The 26230-nt window shown below is 36.8% G+C and overlaps 3 protein-coding genes across 10 annotated transcripts in view; 2 read left to right on the top strand and 1 right to left on the bottom strand.

The window, feature by feature from the left end:
• Positions 1-7775, top strand: part of IntS6 (integrator complex subunit 6) — a 49177-nt gene extending 41402 nt beyond the window's left edge. For all 3 annotated transcript variants that reach the window (XM_045767195.2, XM_045767198.2, XM_045767196.2), the window contains 3 exons: positions 1656-2187; positions 4118-4396; positions 6535-7775. In XM_045767195.2, the coding sequence (XP_045623151.1) occupies positions 1656-2187; positions 4118-4396; positions 6535-6743 (1020 nt within the window). In that variant the 3' untranslated portion in view covers positions 6744-7775. The remainder of the gene's footprint in view (positions 1-1655; positions 2188-4117; positions 4397-6534) is intronic.
• A 4927-nt stretch (positions 7776-12702) lies between these two features.
• Positions 12703-26230, bottom strand: part of LOC123773434 (mitochondrial glutamate carrier 1) — a 32510-nt gene continuing 18982 nt past the window's right edge. For 3 of the 6 annotated variants that reach the window (XM_045767192.2, XM_045767194.2, XM_069317856.1), the window contains exons 7-9: positions 24816-24972; positions 21709-21862; positions 12703-19775 (exon numbers count right to left, since the gene is read on the bottom strand). In XM_045767192.2, the coding sequence (XP_045623148.1) occupies positions 21721-21862; positions 24816-24972 (299 nt within the window). In that variant the 3' untranslated portion in view covers positions 12703-19775; positions 21709-21720. Of the gene's footprint in view, positions 19776-21701; positions 21863-23815; positions 24641-24815; positions 24973-26230 lie in introns of those variants that run through there. The other 3 variants (XM_045767193.2, XM_069317857.1, XM_069317858.1) reach the window with 2 other exon arrangements.
• LOC123773283 (piggyBac transposable element-derived protein 4-like) lies at positions 20280-21050 on the top strand. Its single transcript, XM_045766894.1, has one exon. It carries the CDS (start codon positions 20280-20282, stop codon positions 21048-21050), a length of 771 nt encoding a protein of 256 aa, XP_045622850.1.

The raw sequence follows: 26230 nt of genomic DNA, 5'->3' as shown, positions 1-26230 counted from the left end.
GACTGAGCTACGAAAGCAGCACACACTTTATTTGCTTAATTCCTTCAACACATTTTACCGCTAGCTTGAAATCTTTTCCAATTTAACCTATTTTTTGTCAGATGAGAAGGGTAGTCGCTTGTAAATACTCTAGAGAAGTATACGCAGCAACTTTCCTGATCTTTTGAATTTGGCTGCTTCCCATTATGTTCATGATCATTAGATCATGCATTCAGATAAGTGAAGCGCGCACAGTACGGTGCCACAGGGTAATTTCTATTATCCTTGAATGTCACTTTGTGCTGAGGGAGTCATTGGAGAAATTAATTATTCCAGCCTGGAAATGGCCATCAGAGGTTGATCCATATAGCCGGCTTGATCCGTTTATTGTGGATCAATAAATGATCCGTGTATTGTGGATCAATAAATGATCCATTTATTGTGACTCCACATCTGCATATTGATCCATATAAATTAAGGCCTTTCCAAGCTCTTTCTTGACAACAGTTGTTAGTCACCATACAAGAGCACTTGCTAACTACCAGCTGAGCTCTGGCCAATCATGCTATCTGCCACAAGGTTGCAGCATGATGCTAAACCCAGGTTCACTAACCCAAACCAGCTCTTATACTCAGAATGTTGTCAAGTGTGTGTGTGGTTGGCAGACAGGGACCAGTTTTCAGTGGAGTTAACTTGCTGTTTTACCCGAAACTGTTTATTGTACATTGAGCTTGGAGAGTAGAGGAATATTTGAAACCGACTACAGGTAACAGTCCACTACGGGCTCACCATAGCCCGTGCTGCTTGGAACTTTTGTTCCAATGCAGCTGAATCTAAATCGACAACAACTACTACAGGTAAATGTGTGCATAGTCAGGCTTTTCATCTCCTATATCTCTACTCTGTGGCATCTGTAATGTTTTCCCTTGTTTGGTTGTTTCCGAGACTTGCTGTTCATGGTCGAGTCACATAGGTCAGTATGGTCCTTTCTTTCATTGCTTTATTCACCTAGGTTTAACAGGTTGGAGTCTTCCTGTTGTCTTAATACAGTGTATACAGTAGTTTCAGTGTTGGTTTAAGAAATCTCATTTGTGTGCTTGTTTACCTACTTAGTTTCCATATGCTGATTGAGAATGCTTCCTTAAGACATTTTTATTGCTCTCCGATGCGTTATACTGTCATGCACTTCGCTGCCATCTGCTGCTTAGTAGCCATTTTCTTATTCTATGGTAGGTGCCATAATATGTAGGTAGATTAACAACTGAATGATGAAGCTCAAGATGCAGTTTTTCATATTGACTCAGCCTTATCATTTTTTTTTTTTTTTTTTTTTGCAGACTTGGATAACCATGTTTAAGTTTTTTTATATACACAACTTTTACATTGTGACAATGTAAGCAAGAATTGGAATAAAATTTGTACTTGAATAAGTTGCATTTACAGTACAAGATAAAATAGTTAATTTAAACCAAAAACATTGGCAAGGCCTTAAATTTTGTGTACTTTATATATTTATTTATTTATTTTTATTTGAGTAAATATTTGTATTTATATATTTTTATTTAAGTATTTTTATTTAAGTATTTTTATTTATGTATTTATTTTTTTTGTAAAAATAATATACAGATTTATACGTGTAGTTTTTCTTTTACCCTCCAATTCCTGTCCACCTACAGAAGATGTCAATGATGGTTGATGAGGCAGATGTCGATCTTATGAGCACAAGTGGAGGAGCTGGTACGGGTGGTCGCGGCTCAAAGCGGCCAGCTGAGACACAGTCTACAGTAGGTCGACCAAACAAACGAAGACGTGGCCCTCTACCTCTGGACTTCACCATACAAAGAATTAACAAGAGTCCTAGCCTAAGTCCTAGTTCAAGTCCTAATACCAGTCCCTGTCCCAGCCCAAGTTCTAGTCCAAGTCCTTCCCCTACCCCAGTCACCAGTCCTGGAGTAAGCCCTAGTCCACCTGACTCCCCAGTAACTCCAAGAGTTGAAGAGCAAGCTGATGCCAGACAAGATATATCTAGACTGGAGCGGCCAGATACTCCACCAGTGTTCCAGCCTGCAACTTATTCCTCAACACCAACTCCAGGGTATTCTCCGGGTATTTTAAGTGTTTCCCCTCCGGGTTCACCAGCTGCGCTCTCCCCACAAGAAGAAAGGAACCATTCACTGCCTCTTGATATTCATCCAATGCTTAATGGAGGCAAGTCAATTAAGTTGTGCAATGTTCTTTTATAAAATATATACAGTACAGTATATTATATGAGTGAGTGTGATTGCTTATAAAACACAAGTGATATCAATTTATAAAAACTGGCTATAGCTATTGTGATTTTTTGGTCAGCTGCATTTCATTCATTTACACCATTCTTGCTAGAATACAGGCAGCCCTTAATTAGTGCAGGAGGCTGTGTTTCTGTAAGCCCTGTGTAAAGGCATTATTATGTACATTAATCTTGAAGGTTAATGCAAAAATAGGGTTATGTTTCAGAGATGTCCAAATTCCACTCTCTCTCTCTCTCTCAATAAGGCAATACTGTATACATAAACCTGAACCATTTAACATTTATTACTCTGGCCACTTTCAAACAACACATTAAATATATCTTGTATTTGCACACAGTAATAGTAATCATTAATGTGTATCACAGTGGCAAAGTAGTCCAAGATCTATACAGGACCAGTGACACGTGCACACACCCAAATTTAAATAAGACTTTAGTAACTTCTGCTTATACAACACACATTTAGACATACACAACTGTGCGCACAAATACTTACAACTTAAAGCTCGGCTGGAGGTCATTAGTGCTAAGTTTAGTAGGGTGCTTGAATGAGCAAATATAATCCAGTAGATTAAGAACTGGATGTAAATCTGAAGTGAAATGTAGCTATGGTCAAGTGACCAAGGACAGAGGTTAAAGATCAGGTGATGTAGATTTGAGAAATAGATAAGAATTTTAGTGTTGGGAATAAGGTGCAAGATTATACTTTCCTTCCATAACCTCTGCTACTGCTGCTCCTTAACTTGCATATGGCAAACAGTCTGCAGAGGCTATCAAGAATGAAATGGAAGCGAGGGCAGCTGCATGTAACCCTATGTAACAACTTTGTGAGATAGGGCTCCACTGTGGAACCACCTAAGCTAGCTATCACTTTGATTGTGGGCTCCCTAGGTCATGCAGTCTTCCTGTATAGGTAGAGATGTTAAGGTCTCCATCAATATTTTTATTTGATGTGTACCAACAGTAGGCCACTAGGGACCATTTCTTAAAAGAATAAGTCTGAAAGAAAGACTTGTGGCTAATTTTACATTTAATAATTAACCTATTCCTTATTTACAACAATGGTAATGCATGTTCTCTTCATCGCAAGATCTAGCTGGTGTATCTAATCAATCATGCAGTCACCACAACCACGATCATTATCACCTAATGAAAGGCTCAGAAAGGCATTTAATTTGTAAAATTAATGAACTTTTTATATATAAATTTTTATATTTTTAGTAAAAACAATTCTATATTTTTTCTAAATATTTGTCAGAGATAAGGCACAGTTGAGATAAGTTACATGGTTTGGCTATTTTGTTTTTTCATCACTAATTTGGTGTAATTAAAGTTTAATTTTTCAGGTATTTTTGATAGTAAAGAAGTCCTTTTAAGCAAGTATTATACCAACATTTATATTCGAGAGATAGAATGATTAGTATAGGTGTAAATGTTTGGCCTTGAAAGCACAATAGTGTAGGTACAACAGTACATGACTGACAGCAGGATGTGGTGGTGGTGGTGTTTACTTGTCCTCCTACTCCATCAGCTTGTACTCCTTACACTCTTCCTCACCCTCTCCCCCTCCTCTCTTCCATGTACTCATTATACCCCCCCTCTACTCTTCACATCGCCCCCCCCCCCCCCCCCACCCTCTACTCACTACTTCAGCCTCTGTATCAAGAGAGATGCTTGCTTGAGCTTATCTCCTCCCTCTCATGATTGAAACACGTCTAGTTTTTGTTTAAAATGCTCGTTAATTTTCTCATGATTGTGAAATGATAGCATGCCAAGTTTGTGTGGTAGAATGAAGTCTATATTTCTGGCATTGTCTTCATTTGTTAACTGAAGCATTAATTATTCTAGATGTGACCCCACCACCACCTTCAGTGCGAGATGAGGAGGTTAATCAAAGCCCCTTGGAACTCTATGATGTAGACTATAATGATTTACCACCCTCACCAAGTCATTCTCCACCACTTGAAATAGCATTTGATGATGAACCAGAGAAGAATGGAATTGTAAATAATAGCGAGCCTAGAAGAGGTTCTAGCCCAAATATTCCAGCAGATACACAAGCTACCAAGACCTATAATAAAGAATTGAAAATTACTTGCTTCAAATTGGTTAAAAAGCCTGGCAGAGGTAAGGATGTAAATGTAGCATTAGTTAATATATTTATTACGTATCTCTGTCTGCAGCGATTCTCACTGTCCCTCGTTATCCATTGTCACCACATAATTGTTACTTTTATCTCTCCTTATCCAGACTCGTGCCTCATCACTGAAAATGGGAAATAGGGTAATGATGATGATGTGAAGTCTTTGGACATGTTTAAGCGGCAGTTATCCCTAATTACGCACAACAAAACTAATGCATGAATTAATATTATTTTGTTTAAAAATTATGAAAAATTGACTTCTGTAGGTTTGGCACATTTATGTACAGTAGTTGTTAAAAAATGGACTTCGTTGTTGCCACCTGCATGCATACAGTATTGTATGTCTAATATATTTTCTAATATTAGAAATAACATATTACCTTGAGGTTACCTTGATTTCGGGGCTTAGTGTCCCCGCAACCCGGTCGTCGACCAAGCCTCCTCATTGCCGGACTGATCAACCAGGCTGTTGGATGTGGCTGCTCGCAGCCTAATGTATGAGTCACAGCCTGGTTGATCAGGTATAGTGGTGCTTCTCAAGTTCTCTCTTGAACACTGTGAGGGGTCGGCCAGTTATGCCCCTTAAATGTAGTGAAAGCGTGTTGAACAGTCTCAGGCCTCTGATGTTGATAGTTCTCTCTGAGCACCTATTGCATCTCTGCTCTTCAACAGGGATATTCTGCACATCCTGCCATGCCTTTTGGTCTCCAGTGATGTTATTTGTGTGTGCAGGTTTGGGATCAGCCCCTCTAGCCTGGCCTCAGGCCGGGCTAGTCTTGTTTTGATGAGTTTTGACGAGTCTTGCATATACCGTACTACCCTCTTGAATTATTCTATTAGTGTATTGCTGCATAAGAGTATTTGTGGGCATTTTTTTGACCCCTTTGATTTTTTAACTTGATTTTATGAACTCTTGTTCTCAGTGTTGCAAATTTTAGTAATCCCTTATACTTTGTCAATTCCTGTTAAAATATTGTTTTATCATGACACACTTGTTTTTTCTTGTCTACTAGTCTTTGACACACGTAATGCCTGCAATCTCGCTTCATAGCTCTTGTGTTTTAGTTTCAGGAGCTATTTAATAACATGTCTTTATCTTTATTACTCACTGATGTGTGTTTTGAGATGAACACAGTACAGTGGCTACATATTCTAGTTTAGGTCTCATGTACATGATAAAAACATTTTGAGCACTTCCCCATCCATGGATTTAAATGTAATTCTGAAATTGGCCAGGGTAGCAAAGGCTTTTCTTAAGACCTTCATGTGGCCCTCGGAAGATGGAGTGGTTAAACTTATTCCACATTACTTTACTTGAAACTTGTTCGTGTTGAATTCTCTTTGCCATATGTTGCTGCATACAGTTATTTTGGCTAACTAGGTCGTCGTCTTCCCAGTAGCTTAGGATAATCTGCAACGCTCATATAACACTATTCATGTAGACATACTGTACATGTATTGAGTCATGCATGTATTGAGAGCATCAACAAGCGTATTGAGAGAGATCCCCATCAACAAGCGCATTGAGAGAGATCCCCATCAACAAGCGCATTGAGAGAGATCCCCATCAACAAGCGCATTGAGAGAGATCCCCATCAACAAGCGCATTGAGAGAGATCCCCATCAACAAGCGCATTGAGAGATCCCCATCAACAAGCGCATTGAGAGAGATCCCCATCAACAAGCGCATTGAGAGAGATCCCCATCAACAAGCGCATTGAGAGAGATCCCCATCAACAAGCGCATTGAGAGAGATCCCCATCAACAAGCGCATTGAGAGAGATCCCCATCAACAAGCGCATTGAGAGAGATCCCCATCAACAAGCGCATTGAGAGAGATCCCCATCAACAAGCGCATTGAGAGAGATCCCCATCAACAAGCGCATTGAGAGAGATCCCCATCAACAAGCGCATTGAGAGATTATTCAGTAAACATCACACGTGTGCAATGTTCAATATTGTGTGGAAAGTATGAGAGAAAATATTTTATTGTAATATCATGGAATGTAACAATAGAGGGGGGGAATAACTTTTAAAATGTACCATTTAGATACCATTCCAACTTTTATTAAATGTTATTTTTATACTGTATACAGGTATTAAGATTTTTTTCTTTTTTCAGACTTCAGAAGACTTTTTGATCAGCTGAACACAGTGCAGGGCTCCTATGAATCCAGACTGAATATGGTGAAAGATGTAGTGGACGAGGCCAGTAGGTTCAAGCGCCACTCGCTGGTGAAACTGTTGTCGCAGTTTCTGGACTCCATGACGAGTGCAGAGAAAGGGACAGTTACACGCCCCAGTGTCCGGGTCAACGGCCACAGTAGATAGATCTGGTCATTTCATATTTTAATTAGTATAAAAGAGTAAAAAGTGCTGCCCTGCTTTGATTGTGGGGATTGGCATAAATGATGATGAAACAGTACAATATCTTAAGAAATTAATGTGTCGAGTGCACATTATTTTGTGATATAATGGGGAGGAATTTACTAAAAAAGAAAGTTAGTAGTCGCTAGTATTTTTTCTCGGCAAATTGTTGAATTGTTTAGATGTGAATGGCAAATTGTTTAATGGTCTTGCTGGAAATGTAATTGTTTAATGATAGATTTTTATATATAATTGAACATTGTGACAAACTTTCAAGGGTATGTAAAACAGGAAATGGTTTGATCAGAAGGATTGAATTAGCTGGAAACTTGAAAACCCAGTTCTTTGTAAAAATAAAAAAAACCACAAATGGGAATAAGAACATTAACTATACAAAGAAATGTGGTAAATTACGTACCTGATGAGTAGAGTTTGAATGTGTGATAATTTGAGTAATTTGTTTTACTAAATTTTACTGTCATAACTTGGCTTGCCATTTGTATTCTTGGTTGATTAAGAGATATATCTTAAAAATGGGCCATTTTGGTTATTGAGACAGGTTGGAAAGTTCGAACCTCGACTGAAAGATTCTTATTCTTCAGCAGTTAAGTAAGCTGTTTTAACCCCTTCATAAATCTTTATATTTATTTATACCAATTGTATTATAAATTGTACCATTTTAATTTAAAGACTTGATAATTTATATTTTCACATGTATTTATAATTTTGCCTGGATTCTTATAAATTGTCTAGGCCTAATTAATCTTGGGAATCGTTTGTGAATGTTTTCTTTCCTGCTATGGGTTTTATTGTCTGAATTTTCAGTGACCCTAATTAGCAACTTAAATTTAGAAACAAAAATTTAAGATTCACAAGTGGTTGGCAGTGTACAGAGTGGAGCGACGTGGAAAAAGAAAAATTGCTTTGTGATGATCGTTTTGTAAATATTGTGTATATTTATATTTTATATATACAAATACAGTTGAACCTCCATTACTAACTGATTTTATTTAATCATAATTAGAAGTAGTTACATTGTGGAAAAAGGGTACTCTGCTTAGGTGAGTTTTGATTCTTCAGTTACTTTCAGCCCTGAGCAGTTACATTGGAAGTGAGAAATGCTTTCTTACATCATGACAGAGGGATTTAGGCAGTTCACTGGCAGATATCCGAGTTCTGCATTCATATACCCCTTTGGATGTTTTAATAAAAAAAAAAACTGCCCTAATGCTATGGATATTCTATAAAATATGGTAGAAGAATCAGAAGAAATGCTTTAGAAGGATGAGGAAGTGGATGAAAGATTTTGTAGATTTAAAGTGAAGAGGAAGAGCAAAAACTTGACGAGTAAAAGCTACGTAAATAGGTTAGTAAAGCAATAGGATTGAGAATAAATTATAAGAAAACTATAAACAGAATTATTAAAACAAGAAGCTACTTTGAAAAGCAGGATGTTTGTCAAGGGTAACTGCAATGAAGGGAGTGCGTATGTGAAAACGATTGGTTTAACTAGTGTGAGAAGATTGCAAAATTGAATACGAGCAGATAAATCTGTGGAAGAGTACTTTATTTCCATTCACCATTTGACGTGGCTGTTAGTGGCTTAATTCTCACCTTGTGGTTCTTGGCCAGAAAAATGTGTGCAATCAGTTGGTCCTGGATCACACTGGTGTGTTTGGCATACTTGTGGAATAGAAACGGGTAATAAAACGATGTCGGTATTTCTGCTGCCTCGGCAAGTGTTCATATCACTTCTCCAATGTCATGTGGCTAGCCACCTATTGATTCTGTCCCAACCTGACTTTGTAAGGTACTGTGCAACAACAGGTGATGCTGTTGTGACCGTCTTTATCTGGACATCTGGTGAAGATTTTGCTCAAATTATTTGACTGATGCATTAAAGACTGACAATTTTATGGATTTTGAGAATGCCAAAGATATTTATTTTGAGGTGCTCACTGATGATGAATTTATGGAACTGGTTGTGCAAGACATAAATAAATATGTAAAATTTTATATAAAAAAGATAATAATCTCAAGTGTCATATGTTCAATGGTGGAAAGACAATGCAATACATGACGTGTTCTCTCCTTGCTCTGATGCCGAGTCACACAGAAGCACATCACGAACAATTGTTGTGAAAATAACTAATTGAAACCTGAATGCATTATTTGCAAAATACATGTAGAGACGGATCTCTCTTGTTGTCGAAATTCCTCTATTTAGCTGATAATCATATTGCAGATGCAAATTATAGAATGTGGAAAATAAGAGATGTGTTAACATACATCAATGAAAAATTTAGAAAGTGCTTCAGACTCATTGTTACATGGAAAGTCAACAACTTGCTGGCCATAGGAAAGTTGATCAACTTGAGTGTTGTGTGTGAATGCATACAACGGCAGGAGGAGACGTGCAAGTGTCGCCACTCTGTCATGAGTGTCCACTGCCTCTTTGTATTCCATTTTTTAATAAATATTGTCTATAATTAGAAATTTAGTGAACTTGAATTTATATAATTATAGATAATACAGTTTGATAATGAATATTAAAAAAATCTTGATCTAAAACATGCTGTAACTAAACAGTATATATAAATGTTGTATTCTTATAGCTGTCAATGCCATGTGCAATGCTCTGCTCTTCCCTCCTGGGCCAACTGTGGTGATATCTTACTGCAGACACCGCATGCTCATCAAACACCATCCATCACACTTGGTGCTATGGTAAGTATATATTTGTTCTATAATTGTTATCATTTACACACACAAAATATTTTTTATTGGGGAGGGGCGAGGGTTGCCTTGTGTGAACCGTCATTAAGGTCATCTTCCTACACACAAGCTATGTTAACTAGATTTTTGTATTTTTCTTCTGTTCCCCGAACCCGTCCTGACACTAGGCTGTCTTAAGCAGCGGCCGTTCATCAATTTGAACATACACTACTGTATATTAAAAACTGGTTTGTTCTCTTATATAAATTAATATTATTATACATAATTCTGTGTATAGATAGGCATAGGTTAGATTAGGTGTTGAGGTTCTGTGGGCGATTATTTGTATTTGAAGTACTGGTACGTGGGTGAAGCATTTATAGAACTGTGGTTCGAACAGAGGACATGAGCAAAGCACTTGTTCCGGAAGTGTTTGGACATCATCAGTTGTGAGTCGTGTGTAAACAGCTTTTCGTTCATAAACAGCGGGTTTGACGGCTGGATTAATGAGCTTGGATCTTTATATGTGAGGACGGGCTGGTTCCCCATATACCAATATTGACAGATTTGTGAACGAAGATTGTTTTCATTTGATGTTTTGCCTTTTGCAGTGAGAAGCAAAACTCGTTTTACCATCTCACCACACCTGAAGTATGGCAACTTATAATGTTTATGTAATTTTCTCATAATCGTCTTATTTTCCACTATAGCTTAATTAAAATATTTTATTCTTGTTTTCTATACTATACAGTATTTTAAATTGTATGTTTTAATTCCATGGGATAAATTCCTCTTTCTCAGCTTATCATGGCTCAAGCATTTAGGTTTACCAAGGTTTAGCCTAGAATTTTGCTATTATATTTTATAAATTCATGACTAAATATGTTTTTAATTTCACTAAGATCTGTGCTTTACAGTGTGTACCAGGGTTGGCAGAACTGCACTGTCCAAGGGGTTAAGACATCTAAGCTAATGGAGAAGTTATGCAAGACATTACAACATGTACATAGTCATTATGACCTTAGAGAAAGCATATGCTGGTGCAGAACTAAAGAGAGGACATTGGAGAGTGACTAGTTTGTATAAAGTTTGAGATTTGTTAAATGTTGTGATGTTGTTGGAAGTAGTGCATGTGAAAAAGTTAATGGTATAATAAGTGGCTGGTTTGATAGTAATGCAGGAGAGCGATCATCCTCTGGATCAGCTGCTGCCAACGACCACTGGTGGTTCCAGGTGAAAATAATGTGTATTGTATGTAACTGTGTATTTTCTTTAACTGTTAAATTTAATGGCATCAAATAGTTTGACTTTAATAACTATCATTTCATGTTTGATGGACCGCAGGATTTAAAATTATAAATTTGTATTTTTGTAAGCTCCGAAAGGTTGGCGACCGCTGCTCTGGATGATATCCTTGTTGTTTCTGGTTCTATTGGAAACTTTCTGGGCCTTTTGTTTATCCTCAGTTTTTCCTTTCTTAATGCAGTACTTTCATTCCTTGGTCAACTTTTGCAACCCGTTCTCGCAAATTCGTAAAGTCAATATTGACTTATTAACTACGTGCATAGGTGATATACTAAACATAATAGATACCCTTAAAAAGATTCATAGAAAACACCGACCTTACCTAACCTTGTTAGTATCTTAAGATAAGCATCTTATTGCTTCGTAATTACAATTATTACTTAACCTATACCTATTATAGGTTAGGTAATAATTGTAATTACGAAGCAATAAGATGCTTATCTTAACATACTAAGTAGGTTAGGTAAGGTCGGTGTTTTCTATGAAGCTTTTCAAGGGAAACTATTATGTTAAGTATGTCACCTATGCACATATTTAATAAGTCAATATTGACTTATTAAATTTGCGAGAACGGGTTGACTTTCCAGATGACCATTGTTTCCCATGTTTGCAAGGGGATTTAATCAGTCCTGGATCATTTCCCTGTAACTGCAGGAACTTACTTCTTCGTCGAACGTCGAACTTTGTTCGACTCCCGCCCTCAGCTTGTATGTTGACACTGGCTTTCTATCTCCAGGATCGCCGTGATCGCTAGTGTCTAATCTTGTGCGGTCCTTGCAACATCCTTCCTCTCGTCTGTCATGCTTTGACTTTTACCCTTCCTGTAGTTCCTGTTCTTCTTCACAACCTCCCTCTTTCTGTCCAGTTGTCTCGCTTACATGACTCTTTTAGTTCGTCTTTCTCATATTTCTCCTCATATTGTTCCTTCCTTACCCCCGTGGAGGGTCCCCCTTCTGAAGTTTTGTACATCCTTGACTCGCATTACTAAAGCTTTTACCCCTCCTACGGTTCTGAAATGCCTTTTCTTTGAGTACTTTTCATCACACTCACGCTCCATTTCCATCTTCACCGATGGGTCTAAGTCTGCGGACGGTGAGGACTACTCTTGTTTTTCCTGGCCGCACTTATGTGTGTCGCCTCCCTTTGGAGACTAGCATCTTCACTGCGGAACTTTATGCTATTCTCTATGCTCTTCGTCTCCTGCTTTCTCATTGTCAATCCTCCTTTGTGGTTGTCGTTGACTCTTGCAGTGCCCTCATGGCTCTCGGGTCCTTTAATCCTGTCCATCCGGTAGTTGTCGAGATTCAACATTGGCTGTTTCTTATCCCTAGTAAATTTAAATCTGTAGTTTTGCTGGGTTCCCAGCCATATAGGTCTTTCTTTAAATGAGCGTGTGGATGCTGCCTCTAGAGAGGCTATCTGCTCTTGTCCCGTTTCCCATAAAGGTATTCCTTATTCCGACTTTTACCCGGTTATTCATTCCTCCATCCTTGCCCATTGGCAGGGTTGTTGGTAACAAGCTGCGTACTCTTAAGCATAGTGTGTCCCCGTAGCCTTCCTCCTGCCACCGTAATCGGCGGTGAGAAACGGCTCTGGTAAGTTTGCGTATTGGCCATACTTGATAACTCATGGTCACTTAATGGAGCGCCACCCTGCTCCTTATTGTCCAAATTGCAGTGTCCCTCTTACAGTCCAGGACGAGCGTGTGTCTTGCTTTCCGACTGTCCCTTGCGGTCAATTGTTCCTCGATAGAATTCTTGGTTAATCAGATACTTTCGATATCGTTCGATATATATAACTTGTTGACTACTAATTTATAATTGTTGACTTAATTCAAGCCACCCCTGGGACTCCTTCCAAACAATATACCCTGAGCACACTGTAGGTTAATAATACAAATAAATTTAGCTATAATGTAATTTACAATATTAATTTGTTCTTATCACAAAGGAATTTCTCTGCCTAGTATTAACATACAGTCAATGTTACATGCATTGGTCACCCATTAACACTATTGATTCTGATCAACAATCGAGTAACATACTTCAGAATAAATTGTATGATGCATCATGTAAGAATAGTTTAAACCATGTCAGAATCAGCAGGCTGTCAATGCCACGAAGTTTCTTGACAATGTAATATATTCATCATTAACAATGTTGATAGTAGTAGGCATCCATCAGTTTTAGGGGACTGAGAGGTTGCACTCTGGTAAATATAATAAATATATAGAGCATTAACAAAATGCTGATTTCTCTAAGGAAATATTATGATTGCAGCTCCTCCAATCACAATTGGGAACTGCAGCCTAGCATGCACCCTCTCTATCAACGTAAAGACAATATTAATCATTCTACAGTTCAATTTGTATACAATTTGTGAAGGTTTCATGTGGGCATCAAGATGAGGGAATATGGATGGTTTATGTAGAAGACAATATTTTACAATGAAACACAAAGTTAGCCTTTATTTGGGAAATGGAATTACATAGCAAGCCCAAAAAGCTGCAGCATAAAATACTTGTGCAGAGTTATAAGTATGATTACTGTACATCACACTTGCAAATTAAGTTAACCAGTATGGCTTAATATTAATAAAAGATTACTTTTCTGTTCCTTCATAGGCAATATTACCTATATTGAAGATGTCTGAATAACACAGCATGTTGTCTAGCATATTGGGGTATTCTACACTAATTAATTATAACCTATTAGTGCCCATAGGGTATTGTGTGGCCAATAGTGTAATCAGAATAATGAAGTTTCCCCATTACAGTTCCTATTTTAATTATATAAAGGCAATGGATGGGTATTGTGTCTTATATATCAGTTTTTAAGTGATTGGCTTAATCAAAATTACATAAAGTTGCAAAATATGTAGTGCATCAAATCACAAATAAGGAGCATACAGTGTGTTTTGTATCAAAATAAGGCACGAAGGCACTAACCTTTATGAAATATTCAAGAGGGCCAAAGTACACCAATTTATCAAAAAGGTGCCTAGCTGGGAAGACTATGTAGCACTGTCTGTCACTGGAAATGACAGAAAAAAAAATACTAAATACCATTTAGGATGCCAATACAAGAACAAAATGATGTAAGGTGAGAAATATCAAAGTCGTCTGATTCGTCAAGAATTATATCGAAGGATAAGCGACTCGGAGGGAAATTAGGCAAGACTAATGATCATCCTGAATATAAAAACATTCCACAAAGAAGTGCATGATTTTATGCAGGACAAAGTTGTCCAGCATAAAACAAGAATCAAGGTATTGTTCTATTAAGCGCCACACTAGTTAAGTGTGCATGGCCCCTTGGACAGCCTAGTCAGCCATTTCCCATCACTTTTTTTTTCCAGTGGTAAGGGGAAGGCCATATTTAGGAATACACAGTCCATTAACCTTTATGCCAGACAATTGCTCTTGCCAACAGTTGGAGATTGCAATATGAATGCTCGGATAGAAATCCTGATAAGGAATCGCTTCATGGGAGATAAAACAAGCACAAATGGCCTCGGCAAGTTCATTTCAGGTAGCACCTTATGGGTTGGTACCTAGCAAAATTTGATCGCTCTAAAAAGGTTGGCCTCAAAGCCACGAGAAATCACATACTGAACTAGGGCAGTGAGGGAGGCAAAGTACAAGCCAGTGCAGGCAAGGGTGTGTGTCATCCCAAACTCTAATACCCATTTTCAACAAGGAAGTCCTAGTCCAAAGAACATCCTCCAATACCAGTGAAAAGATCTTGTTTCCCCGCTTGTATCCTAGTCTGGACACTAAAGACCTACCTCCAAAAATGACTGTCCAGTGAGAACCCTAGCAGGGTTCCTTTGTGAATATGCCATCCCAAGAGGGGTAGGAGAAGGCCAAAGTAACCCACACCATCCCGAGGATGTAGTACTTGGAGCCCCCTTGCCAGGACAAGGTAGAAACCATGAGGTTATCTTGAAATGATTTCGGGGCTTTAGTGTCCCCGCGGCCCGGTCCTCGACCAGGCCTCCACCCCCAGGAAGCAGCCCGTGACAGCTGACTAACTCCCAGGTACCTATTTACTGCTAGGTAACAGGGGCATTCAGGGTGAAAGAAACTTTGCCCATTTGTTTCTGCCTCGTGCGGGAATCGAACCCGCGCCACAGAATTACGAGCCCTGCGCGCTATCCACCAGGCTACGAGGTCCCCCCGAGGTGTACATTTCCTAAGTTTATTTTATCATTTAAGTTTACAATGAGTATTATTTGTAAATTGGTATAGGGCAAATGGTGTCTAATGTGGATATGTACAGCACCTTGATAGGTACAAGTAGCCTTCACCTAGCTTTAGGAGATAACCTTGCTTTTGGTTAGAGGTATATCCATTTTGTCACCCATGTAGTTACTGGTCAGACCCATAGGGGTTTAACCTGAGTGACATGTACATCATTCAAAGTAAAAAGCCAAAGGCAAGTTTAAGCAATAATTTATAATACAGAGAGAATAATATAGTTTCTTACAAGATGTAGAAAAAAAAAATGCTTCCTTTGTACTGTACTTTAAAAATATATTTTGTTTCTTAGGTAAGATATACATACATTTTATGCATACCAACGATGCAGCTTAAAATGATGGCAAGTAACACATTCATATTCATTAAGTTTCATTCAGTACAATTTAGATAGTGACTTTGTACTTTGCTTATTAGTTGTAAAGTTTAAGATCTTGCAACAGAACTAAAAATAGCTTTGCCCAATGTAATGTACACAGTACCAGCATATTTCCCGAGACCTACATTTTATTAACAAATTGCTTGCAAGATTATTTACACGTTTACAATAGTTAAAGTTTTGCAAGAAAATTGTCAGGTCAGAAATATAAATTCATGTCAAAACTGCACTGCAATTTATTTAAAGTCATTACTTAAAAATAAAAACTGGTCTCAAATTTAAGTGTTTTGTTTGGTGTTTAGTGTGTGAAATTAGTGGCACATACTTGCCACTAGTGTTGACATTACATACTGTAAGCAACAGCACACTCAGTGACCCAGACAATTATCACTGGTGTGCTGCCTTTTGTGCTCCATTTTATAGACAAATTATGACCAGAAGATTATGAAGACGAGTCACAATAACGTGGCTGAAGATTTGATGACCAAACCACATATCAGAAGATGGAGAAATGACTACTTTTTGGTCTGTTTTTGATCATTATCAAGTCGTGTGTGGACTCTGAGGCATGTGAATATGTCGTTAACATAATTAAGAGAGAATAAACAGGCAAGAGGGTGGCAGCTGGTGTGAGGACAGTCACAGTCACCAGAGTAAACAAAATTGGTCCAGGATGAACCAAAATGTCATCATTTCTCTATCGTCTGACGTGTGGTTTGGTCATCACTAGAACACTATGTGAATATATTTTGAATTGGCTACACATTTGTTAATATATAATACAACTTTAATATACAGTGGGACCTGGAAAAGCCTGACTACAGCACATTTTATCATTCTGGATTTTTTTTTTTTACTAGGCACAATACCATATATATATAATAGTTTAATATATCAATAACAAAAAACTTACAAAACAGTGTAATATGTTTTTGTACAGCTAAGAAAAAACGTGTCCTAACCCCCATTTTTCAAAGGAAGCTTCACGACTGGTACAGTAAACAAAAACCTCAAAATGAAAACAATCCTTAAAAGTTTGTTATAATTACTGTATACTCAATGGCTTCCCACATTATCACCCATTATTACTACTACTACTACAGTCGTTATGCTCGACCTATGAAAATCATTAGAAAATCGGAGAAGCAACATTAACCCTTAGAGAGTGGTTATCGTCATATATTCATATACGTATAAATCACATTGATTTAAACTTTTATTGTCTGGGATTTACACACATGATGCAAATAAGGATATAATAGCTCTATATGGATGTAATGGAGTTTACCTTGACTCATTAAAAAATCCTGCTATTCTTTTATGGTTACGTTACATTGTGTGAATACGGTTATCATAAGTACTCGCCTAGTTGTGCTTGCAGGGGTTGAGCTCTGGCTCTCTGGTCTCACCTCTCAACTGTCAATCAACTGGTGTACAAATTCCTGAGCCTATTGGGCTCTGATATCTACACTTGAAACTATGTATGGAGTCTGCCTTCACCACATCTTAATGTATTCCATCTGTTAACTACCGACACTGAAAAAGTTCTTTCTAACGTCCCTGTGGCTCATTTAAGTACTCGGTTTCCACCTGTGTCCCCTTGTTCACATACCACCTGTGGTACACGAAATGTACCAGTAACAAGTGTTACTATGCGAATGCAGTAATCATTAATAAAATTATCATAATTACATGCTATGTATACCAATAATGTTCATATGGTTGTAATGAGGTATACCAGGTAAACCAATCATCAATTTAACCATTATCATGCATTACATGTACTAGGAGCCTGCTGTCATCTTAGGCCTTTGTTTCAAGCTACAGTATATTGTTGCCCTATGGTACCAATTACACTCCATGTCAATGCTCAGAGCCTAACACCCAGGTATATTATGTTTATATGGTTTTCTCAACTCTATATGGTTGTAATGAAGAATCCAAGATAAACCATAAGCAGACAAGTCACAATAACATAGCCAAGGACACGATGACTAAATCAGAAAATTTACTACATTTCGGTCTGACCTGACTTGTCATCACACTAATAGATAATGATCCTGGATGGACCAAAACATTGCTGTTTCTTCATTTTCTGATGTGTGGTTTGGTCATCATACCAGGTAAACAAATCGTCAATTGAAACTTTTCATGCATTAAGTGTACTAGGTGCCTTACAGTATGTGTAGGTGGTGCATGGGTGTGATATGCCTTTATTTTAGTCCATATTGTTGCCCATATGGTGCCAAGTAGGTCCTCTGGTGTAATTACCCAAGTTGTGTGTGTGCGCGCGCGCGTGCGTGTTTCAGAGACGCTCATGTGTTGAAAAAGTACTGAAGTATAAAATGGTACTGGAACATTGTAAATAATGTACATACATATATTTGAAGCTAGAAACATTTTATAATTATAAGTTAGAATTGTACTCGATTTCAGTTTTTGTGAATTAAGCGAATTATCAAGTTATTCAGTACACATGCTCTTGTAATATAAACAATTGATAAACAATGAAACATACAAGAAGAACACAGGAGTTGTGTCTCACATACTTTATTATCTATTTATTTTTATACAAGAAAGTAAATTGGGTTTGCGAGTACATAACATTGGATATTTTTACATTCTTGCAAACCTACTAACACACAGTGTTCTGGCCAAAATACCTATGTTGATGCCAGAGCACACGGCTGCCGCGCAACCTTTCACAGCTTCTCCACCCAGTAAAAAGGTACATATTCATTGTTGTTGTTTTTTACATTTTGCATACAAATTAATGAAAAATAATTTTTAGGATTTTTTTCTGCATAGTATGAGAATTTTTCAATAGCTGATCTCAAAGGGTTAAAGGAAATGGGATTCACAACCTTTTTCTTACACTTTGGGGTAAGAGCTAATTTTTCCGAGTGAAATCCTAATTTCAACGTCTCATGAAGGGACCAGGAAAACCTTACTGTAAACAGATTCCATCATCTTGATTATTTCCCTACAAACTCGAAACCACATGTTTCAAAGGTACCGTGGCCCCCTAACTTTATATGTGTATGAACCAGGACTATCAAATTTTCTAAGATTTTCTATGAAATATTATTGATACACAATTTAATTAATATTTATGGAGATATTTACTCTATACTATTGTAATATGTATTCCTTGTGTATAGTACTTTTATTATATTTTGAATTCAGTACTGGTATAGGGACAAGTTGCAGTCACCCTGTAGTATTAAGGCTGCAGTCAGTCTCAACTTTAATATACCTGGTATCCAGAAACACCTTTCATAATTTAACACATTTTTCCTATATTAAAATCACTACAAAATTTTTCATAAAGTTCTGAATCTGAGGTGACACTGTACAGCTGTATATTAACAGAACATTAAATGTATTAAGCATTTATATCTGATTAAAATTTGCCAAATATGTAAGCAAAAATTTATGTATTTACCTATAAAATATTTACTGCTTTGTAAATTAGAATTAAAAACAGAATTTATTTCAAGAATTTTTTTATGTACATTAACCATTGCAACAATGAAGAATGTTACTAACAATTACCTACAGTATTTACTTAAGTATTGTACTATAATATTTTCTCAATATACATACACTACATCACGAACATGCAATTCCTCAATGCAAATACTGTTAGTAGAGTGGTAGCTTAACAGAAGCCTTAACTCCTTTACAAAACAATTTCATTTTCACATTTGTTGTATTGGATAAATCTACCTAATTTATTCCACCTTTTTAAGTAAATTTTATGAGACGCCAGTCACAAAATGCACTCTCTCTTTTTTTTTTTACTTTTACATCCAAATCAACACTTCCCTTAGGTACTCCACTTTATCTCTTGCCTTAAAAAATTTAAAACCTTTAAAACCTGCCTTTCTTCTATACCAGCTTCAACCACTAACACAAAATTTAAATAATGACTTCATACATTTTTAAATGCTGAAAATTATTCTAACATTTGAAATGTAACAATTTCTTTGTGAGAATTTAATAGTAAAATAATGTAAGTAGAAACACATTCTGCATTAAGAAAAAGTTTATGGAATAAGCACAAGTTATTTTACTTAGCATAAAAAACTGGGAAAATAAAATTTGGGAAGTATGATTTAACAAAGGTACACACACAGGAAACAACAAGTGCTGTGTGAGCAGATATACTATTAACTGAGAAGACTGTAAACAAGCTTGTTGTTACTTTAAACCAGTATGCGATACTCAACTCACCATGGCAAGGAATCGGTATGCAGGAGATCAATGTATCCACTTCACTAATGATATGCTTCACTGACCAAGCCCAACCTATTGACTGTTTTCCTCGAGGATCATCCTACAAAATGGTAAAAGTAAGTCAAAATGTCTTTCTTTTTTAACTGTCAATTTATTACATGTAAAACAAAAATGGAATATGGGGGCAATTAATTTACAGATAAATAATACTGAAAGTAACTCATACATGTTATGAAAATAAATTTGTTCAAGGACATGACCAATAAATGCATATTGGTCATGGCTATTAAAGGATGAATTGAGTGTAAAAGAGCTGACCAGATATTTGGGACTGACAATGTTGATGGGCATTATGAAGTTGCCAGCAATGAGAATGTACTGGCAAGCAGGTAAAATGTGGCATGTACTTTGTTTCAATACTTTTACGACGTCGAAATGATATGAATTGATTGCAAGGAACTTTCATGCCTATAACAATAATGCCATTCCCAAAGACAATAAAGACAGACTTAATCAAAGTTGGAATATTCATGGAATATCTAAAAAATAAACAAACATTATACATTCCGACGAAAAAAATGTGTTTGGATGAAGGTACAGTACAATGTCATGGAGGGGCCAGCTAGCTTTCAAGGTTTGTAATCCAAATAAACCTGATAAGTATGGAGTGAAGCTGTACATGCTAGCTGAAGCCAAACATGGTTATGTCTATGATTTTGAGGTGTATGCAGGAATTGGGAAGACAACAACTGAAACGGTTATGGGTTTGATGGAATCACTGAAGAACAAAGGTTACCATTTATTTATGGATAACTACTATAACTCTGCTCAACTGAGTGAAAAGCTCCTTGAAGAAGGTGTATACACCTGTGGTACTCTCAGATTGCAGTGTGGTGCCCCAAAAGATCTTCAGCTTCAAGCAAAGGGTAAACTGCCAGTAGATAAAACAGTATTCCGACATAAGGACAATACTTTTACAATTCTGTGCAAGGATAAGCGAGTTGCTTCACTCATCACAACTTCCCACAATGCAGATACACAACAAGTGGAACGAAGGAAACGTGTACACAAACCTGACGGAACATCTTCATTGCAACAAGTCACTGTGAACAAACCAAATCCAATCTGTGACTACAATAACAACATGAAAGGTGTTGATCACTTCGACCAAACAGTCAGATATCATTTCACATGGAAATGTCACAAGTGGACGAAGAAAATCATGTTCTACTTTATGCAAATGGCTATCCATAATGCTTTTGTGTTATACCAGTACTATACAACCGATACAAAGAAACTCACATTGCTACAGTTCCATAAAGTCATCATTTGGTCACTACTGAATTTTGACCAAGAAGTGGCCTTTCCAAAATGACATCAAACATGCTGATGATGTACATGATGATGGGGGCACATCTACTGGTGACAATGTTGCAACACCTGGACCAACAGGTGTGAGGCGGCGACTATTCCCATCTTCACCTCAGCATGACGAATAATCATCTAACTCAGAAGACAAGAGTCAGATTATTCCTTCTGGTGCTACTGCTAGGAGAAACCCTCATATTGTTGATAAACAAGAACATCTGAACAGGAACTTGAACCATTCCCTATTACACATCCAGAAAGGACTGAAGTGTCGTATTTGCTACAAAAATGGTAAAAGGAAGGACACCAAATATAAATGGGTAGATAAAGTATTTAGATTATGATATTTAAGCATGTGGCAACAGCAATTCATAAGTTTTGGTACTCATTACATCAGGTCTTTGATTTTCAATCAGACAAAAATTTTCCCTAGTAGGATTACGGTAACCAACAAGGTTATCCATTCCAAAATAAAATTACCCAGTAGTTAAAACATATCTATTGCTAGTCAGTACACTACACAAGCTATATAAAAGTCAAGCATTACAAAAGTACTTACAATGAACACACACAGATATTACACTGATAGTTTACACTATGAAAATATGCCTACTTATAATTTATTTGTTAAATATCAAAAAAGTATCTACAAGCTTACCATTTACCTTATGCTATGTTCACTTGTTATATCCAAGAATGGCTTCCCCAACTCCAAAGTAATAGACCATCTGTGCTATCCCGAAGAGAGGAGCAATTACAATCATTCTGCATGCTCCACCCTTGAAAAATGCTCTAGGTCCTTCATCCTTCATAATAGTTCTGCAAAACAAAATTTATGTATTGTAATTTTCATACAACAATTTCTTATACACACTGTCCATTATGTATATATATATATATACACCTAAGGTAACTCCATGTGATTTGGGGAAACGTTATTTCAAGTTGCACACGTGTTACGCCTTACGGACTTGCTCCAATTTGGAATTGGAATCTATTCTTAACTGGTAAAATCAATACCATTCTAGCTGTAATGAATACATGTAATGAATACACTGGAAATCAAACTAAAAAATTTAAACTTATATTGCTAACATCATATTTATAGCAGCTAACTTCCACCAAATCATCCTTTCCATAGCAAAAAAGAAAAAATATATAAAACATGCCAGTTTTTCTTCAATATTGACTTTCATCAACCATGGCTTTTATATCTTCCAATACTGGTCCTTTTTACTTTTCCAGATATACATTTTATACCTGGCAGCACCAACGTTACATGTATGTATAAGGCTGTTTCAAACGTGCACATTGATTACATCTTGTCAATTTGTAACTTATTTAAGCAAATTGTACCACCCAAGCAATTTCATAAATGTTATGGCCTAGTACATTAGGAAGGGGCATAATGATTTGAAAAATCTTGTTCAAAATAGAATGCTCCCCCTCCCCTCAAATTTGTTTAAAAAACCGAAATGAACATACAGTGGCTACAGTATATTTATATGGTGTAGCCTCCCAAATCCAAACCTCCCTGTAACTCATGCTTCTAAACAATGAACCAAATACATTATTCACAGTGATGCATTTATGTTTTAAAAACAAGTATGTGTATATGATATTTTCAGAGGCATCCAGACCTAATGAGAGGGCATGTGCACTGTTTTCATTGTGAGAGTGCTGTCTGGCCTCTCATTATTAAACTAATTTTTACTTGTTTCTCTTCAGATATATCATTACTGTACTTGGAAGATGAAGTCATGTCATGCAGCAAGTCATGTGGGTCCATCAGACAAAGGTAAGAGGAGCATTCACACCTTGAATAATAAGACAAATTTGTTAGGCTGTTGCAATCACATTTTTCTAAGTGGCTGGCAGAGAATTTTTTTTTTTTTTTTCGCTGGAAAGACACATTAAGAGACAAAGGAAGCATATCGTATAGTTGTGACTAAATGGAGAATAGTGGTGGCAAGAGTAATGAGAAAAACATTGGAACCTTATAAACATGAGGATTTTGATGATACTATTTAACAATGGTTTACACAGCAATGTAACCTGGTGTTGGCTGTTGATGGTCGTGGACAGTTACAGTCGGTAGTTGATAGAATGGCATTAACCATGTGCCTTGAGGACTTCAATGTGAGCTTAGGGTGATTGCAAAAGTTTAACAGATGGTACTACATAGCAATATATAGTATTGTAACCACTTTGCTAACTTTGTTATCAAGACCAGCCTGTGCATCAAAGCATCAAGTGAAATTAATTTCTGTATTTTTTCCCCATATCATTAATATTCACACAAACATTTATATATCATGCATATATTATTTGTGTCTATGCATAAACATGCATCGTTATCATTTGCTGTAAGAAAAACTCATAAAATTAGTCAATTTGCCAAAAATAGCACATTTTCTGAACCTTCAGATTTGAGCAAATCTGGAACAGGTCTTGGATGATATGTTGTAGGTATTGGAGGTGTCAGAATGTGCATTCACAATTTCTGTCAATATATTTAAAGTGGTTTGCTTAATTTACACATTTTTTAAATGCTAAGTAAACACAAAGTCAATTCTTCATTACACACACTATTAATCTACAGTAGTATTGATTTTGTATTAATTTCCTCAGAGCTGTAGTATCATACCTTCTTAAAGATTGGATATGATAAAGTACTGTGCTCTTGCTGAGCTGGCAAGGGCACCAGAAATGGTGGTCACCAGGTCAACTGTCCAGACGATCCTAGCAATAAGGTAATCCAAAACAATTACAAGTAGTGTTTGTTTTTACTATATCTTTAGTATAAAATCTCAGGCTAGCTGCTTACTTTCTCACAGCCATTTTTAATGATTACTGTATAATCATGACCTTAAAAAATAAACTGAAAAGCCATCTATAGAAGGTAGACAAAAATCCATAAGTTATCTGGCTTATAACTTGGTCCTATAATGCATGAAAGCCCTGGGATGGGGAAGCATTACTTTAGCTTCAGGAAAGAGGAAATTGAAGGCAATACGTACCGTATATGAAAAATTTAAATACAGTATACTAAAAAACAAAAACACTCCTATTCACCCACAACTACACAGCATCACGTAGCCACAGCAGTGGTACGCAGATTCATACAATTGTGTAATGTGTTTTCCATAAGATGCTACTTGGAAATTTCCACATTTACTAAGTCGCAAAGTACTGTATATTCATCATCTTAGTCTTCCTCTCCTACCCTCAAATTTATTCTGATAAAAGGTGAAGACTACCATCATTCAGTCTAATCAAACCATTCAATAAACATCCTTAAATTTTATGATTTACCGACTTTCTGGCTCCACAATTTTCCATGACATTTTAATTCCTTACTCTATCCTTTTAACACCACCAAATGCATCTTGGGTAGAACATGCACAGTAAACTGCAGCTCTAATAATCAGTGCATAATGTATAAGTGTCTACTGGTTTTAAAACAATTTCTTCCATGGACCAAAAGGTTTCCAGTTATGGGTGTTGTCTGTGTAGACTGCTCCCACATGTAAAGTATTTTGTATTGATGCAGTTTGTGGAATATGAGAATCCCCCTTGTATGCACTGGTGTGGTCTCTGGTAAAAAACATGAAGATCAAAGTTTCCAGTGTGAGTTACTAGTTCTTATCTTAGTGTTTACTAGAACAAGTATAAGTTAAGCAGTAATGTTTTATAGTCTTGAGCAACTCTGATATTGTCATTTCTTAAAAAAAAAACTAAGCCTTACAGCAGTGCAGCAGAGAATACTTACGCAATAGCATTAAGTATACCAGTATACTGCGTTTCATGAGCACCTTTAGACAGTAACTGTAATCTTGTTTTAACCACATCAAATGGGTTAACTGCTAATGCTGCCAGTGATCCTGATGCACAACCAGCCAGAAATGAGCACCAGAAGACTGCTTCTCCTGTGTAGGAATAGCTTCTATTAGAGTAATTATTTAGATAAAAGAAAATAGGAGTTACTCTACATCACAGGAAATACATTCCTTTAAAAGTTCTAAAGAATTAAAGAATAAAACATGCATTCTTTATAGGACACTGTGCACATGAAATTAATAGATTAAAAATACAAGGATCAAGCTTAGTTAGCCAGTTACCACCGGCAGTAAACAAATTCAGGTCAAATCCAAGTACCGCCTTCATATTTTTACTGCAGAGGCTACTGCATCTGCCCTAGCTGCACAAAACATGCCCTAGTATGTTTGTACAAAAGGAAATCTGCAGGGAACCAGACACAATAAGAATTCCAGAGAACAACATGGAGCACATAGAGGTGTCTAGAGACGAAGTGGAAAAAATGCTCAAGGAGCCAAGTAAGAACAAAGCAGTTGGTCTAGATGGAGTTTCACCATGGGTTCTGAGAGTATGCACACCCGAGCTCAGCATTCCACTTCAACTGATTTTTCAGGCATCCCTGTATACAGGAGTTGTAACTGATGTGTGGAAAATGGCTAACATAGTTCCAATTTACAAAAGTGGCAGCAAGGAAGACCCCCTCAATTATAGACCAGTGTCTTTGACAAGTGTAATAGTCAAAACAATGGAAAAAATAATTAAAACTAAATGGGTAGAACACCTGGAGAAAAACGATATAATATCAGACAGACAGCATGGTTTTCGATCTGGAAGATCCTGTGTAACGAATTTACTCATTCTATGATCAAGCCACAGATTTTACAGGAGAGATGGTTGGGTTGATTGCATTTATCTGGACCTAAAAAAAGGCTTTTGACAGAGTTCCTCATAAGAGGTTGTTCTGGAAACTGGAACATATTGGAGGGGTGACAGGTAAGCTTTTAACATGGATGAAAAATTTCCTAACAGATAGAAAAATGAGGGACGTAATCAGAGGCAATGTATCAGATTGGAGGAATGTCACAAATGGAGTACCACAGGGTTCAGTTCTTGCACCGGTAATGTTCACTGTCTTCATAAATGATCTATCAGATGGAATACAGAATTATATGAAGATATTTGCTGATGATGCTGAGATAAGAAACCTAGATGATTGTCATGCCCTTCAAGAAGATCTGGACAAAATAAGTATATGGAGCACCACTTGGCAAATGGAATTTAATGTGAATAAATGCCATGTTATGGAATGTGAAATTGGAGAACATAGACCCTACACAACCTATAAATTATGTGAGAAATCTTTAAAGA

This window comes from Procambarus clarkii, chromosome 89 (assembly GCF_040958095.1).
Source record: "Procambarus clarkii isolate CNS0578487 chromosome 89, FALCON_Pclarkii_2.0, whole genome shotgun sequence".
Classification (NCBI taxonomy): domain Eukaryota; kingdom Metazoa; phylum Arthropoda; class Malacostraca; order Decapoda; family Cambaridae; genus Procambarus; species Procambarus clarkii.
This window is presented reverse-complemented; position numbering and strand designations above follow the sequence as displayed.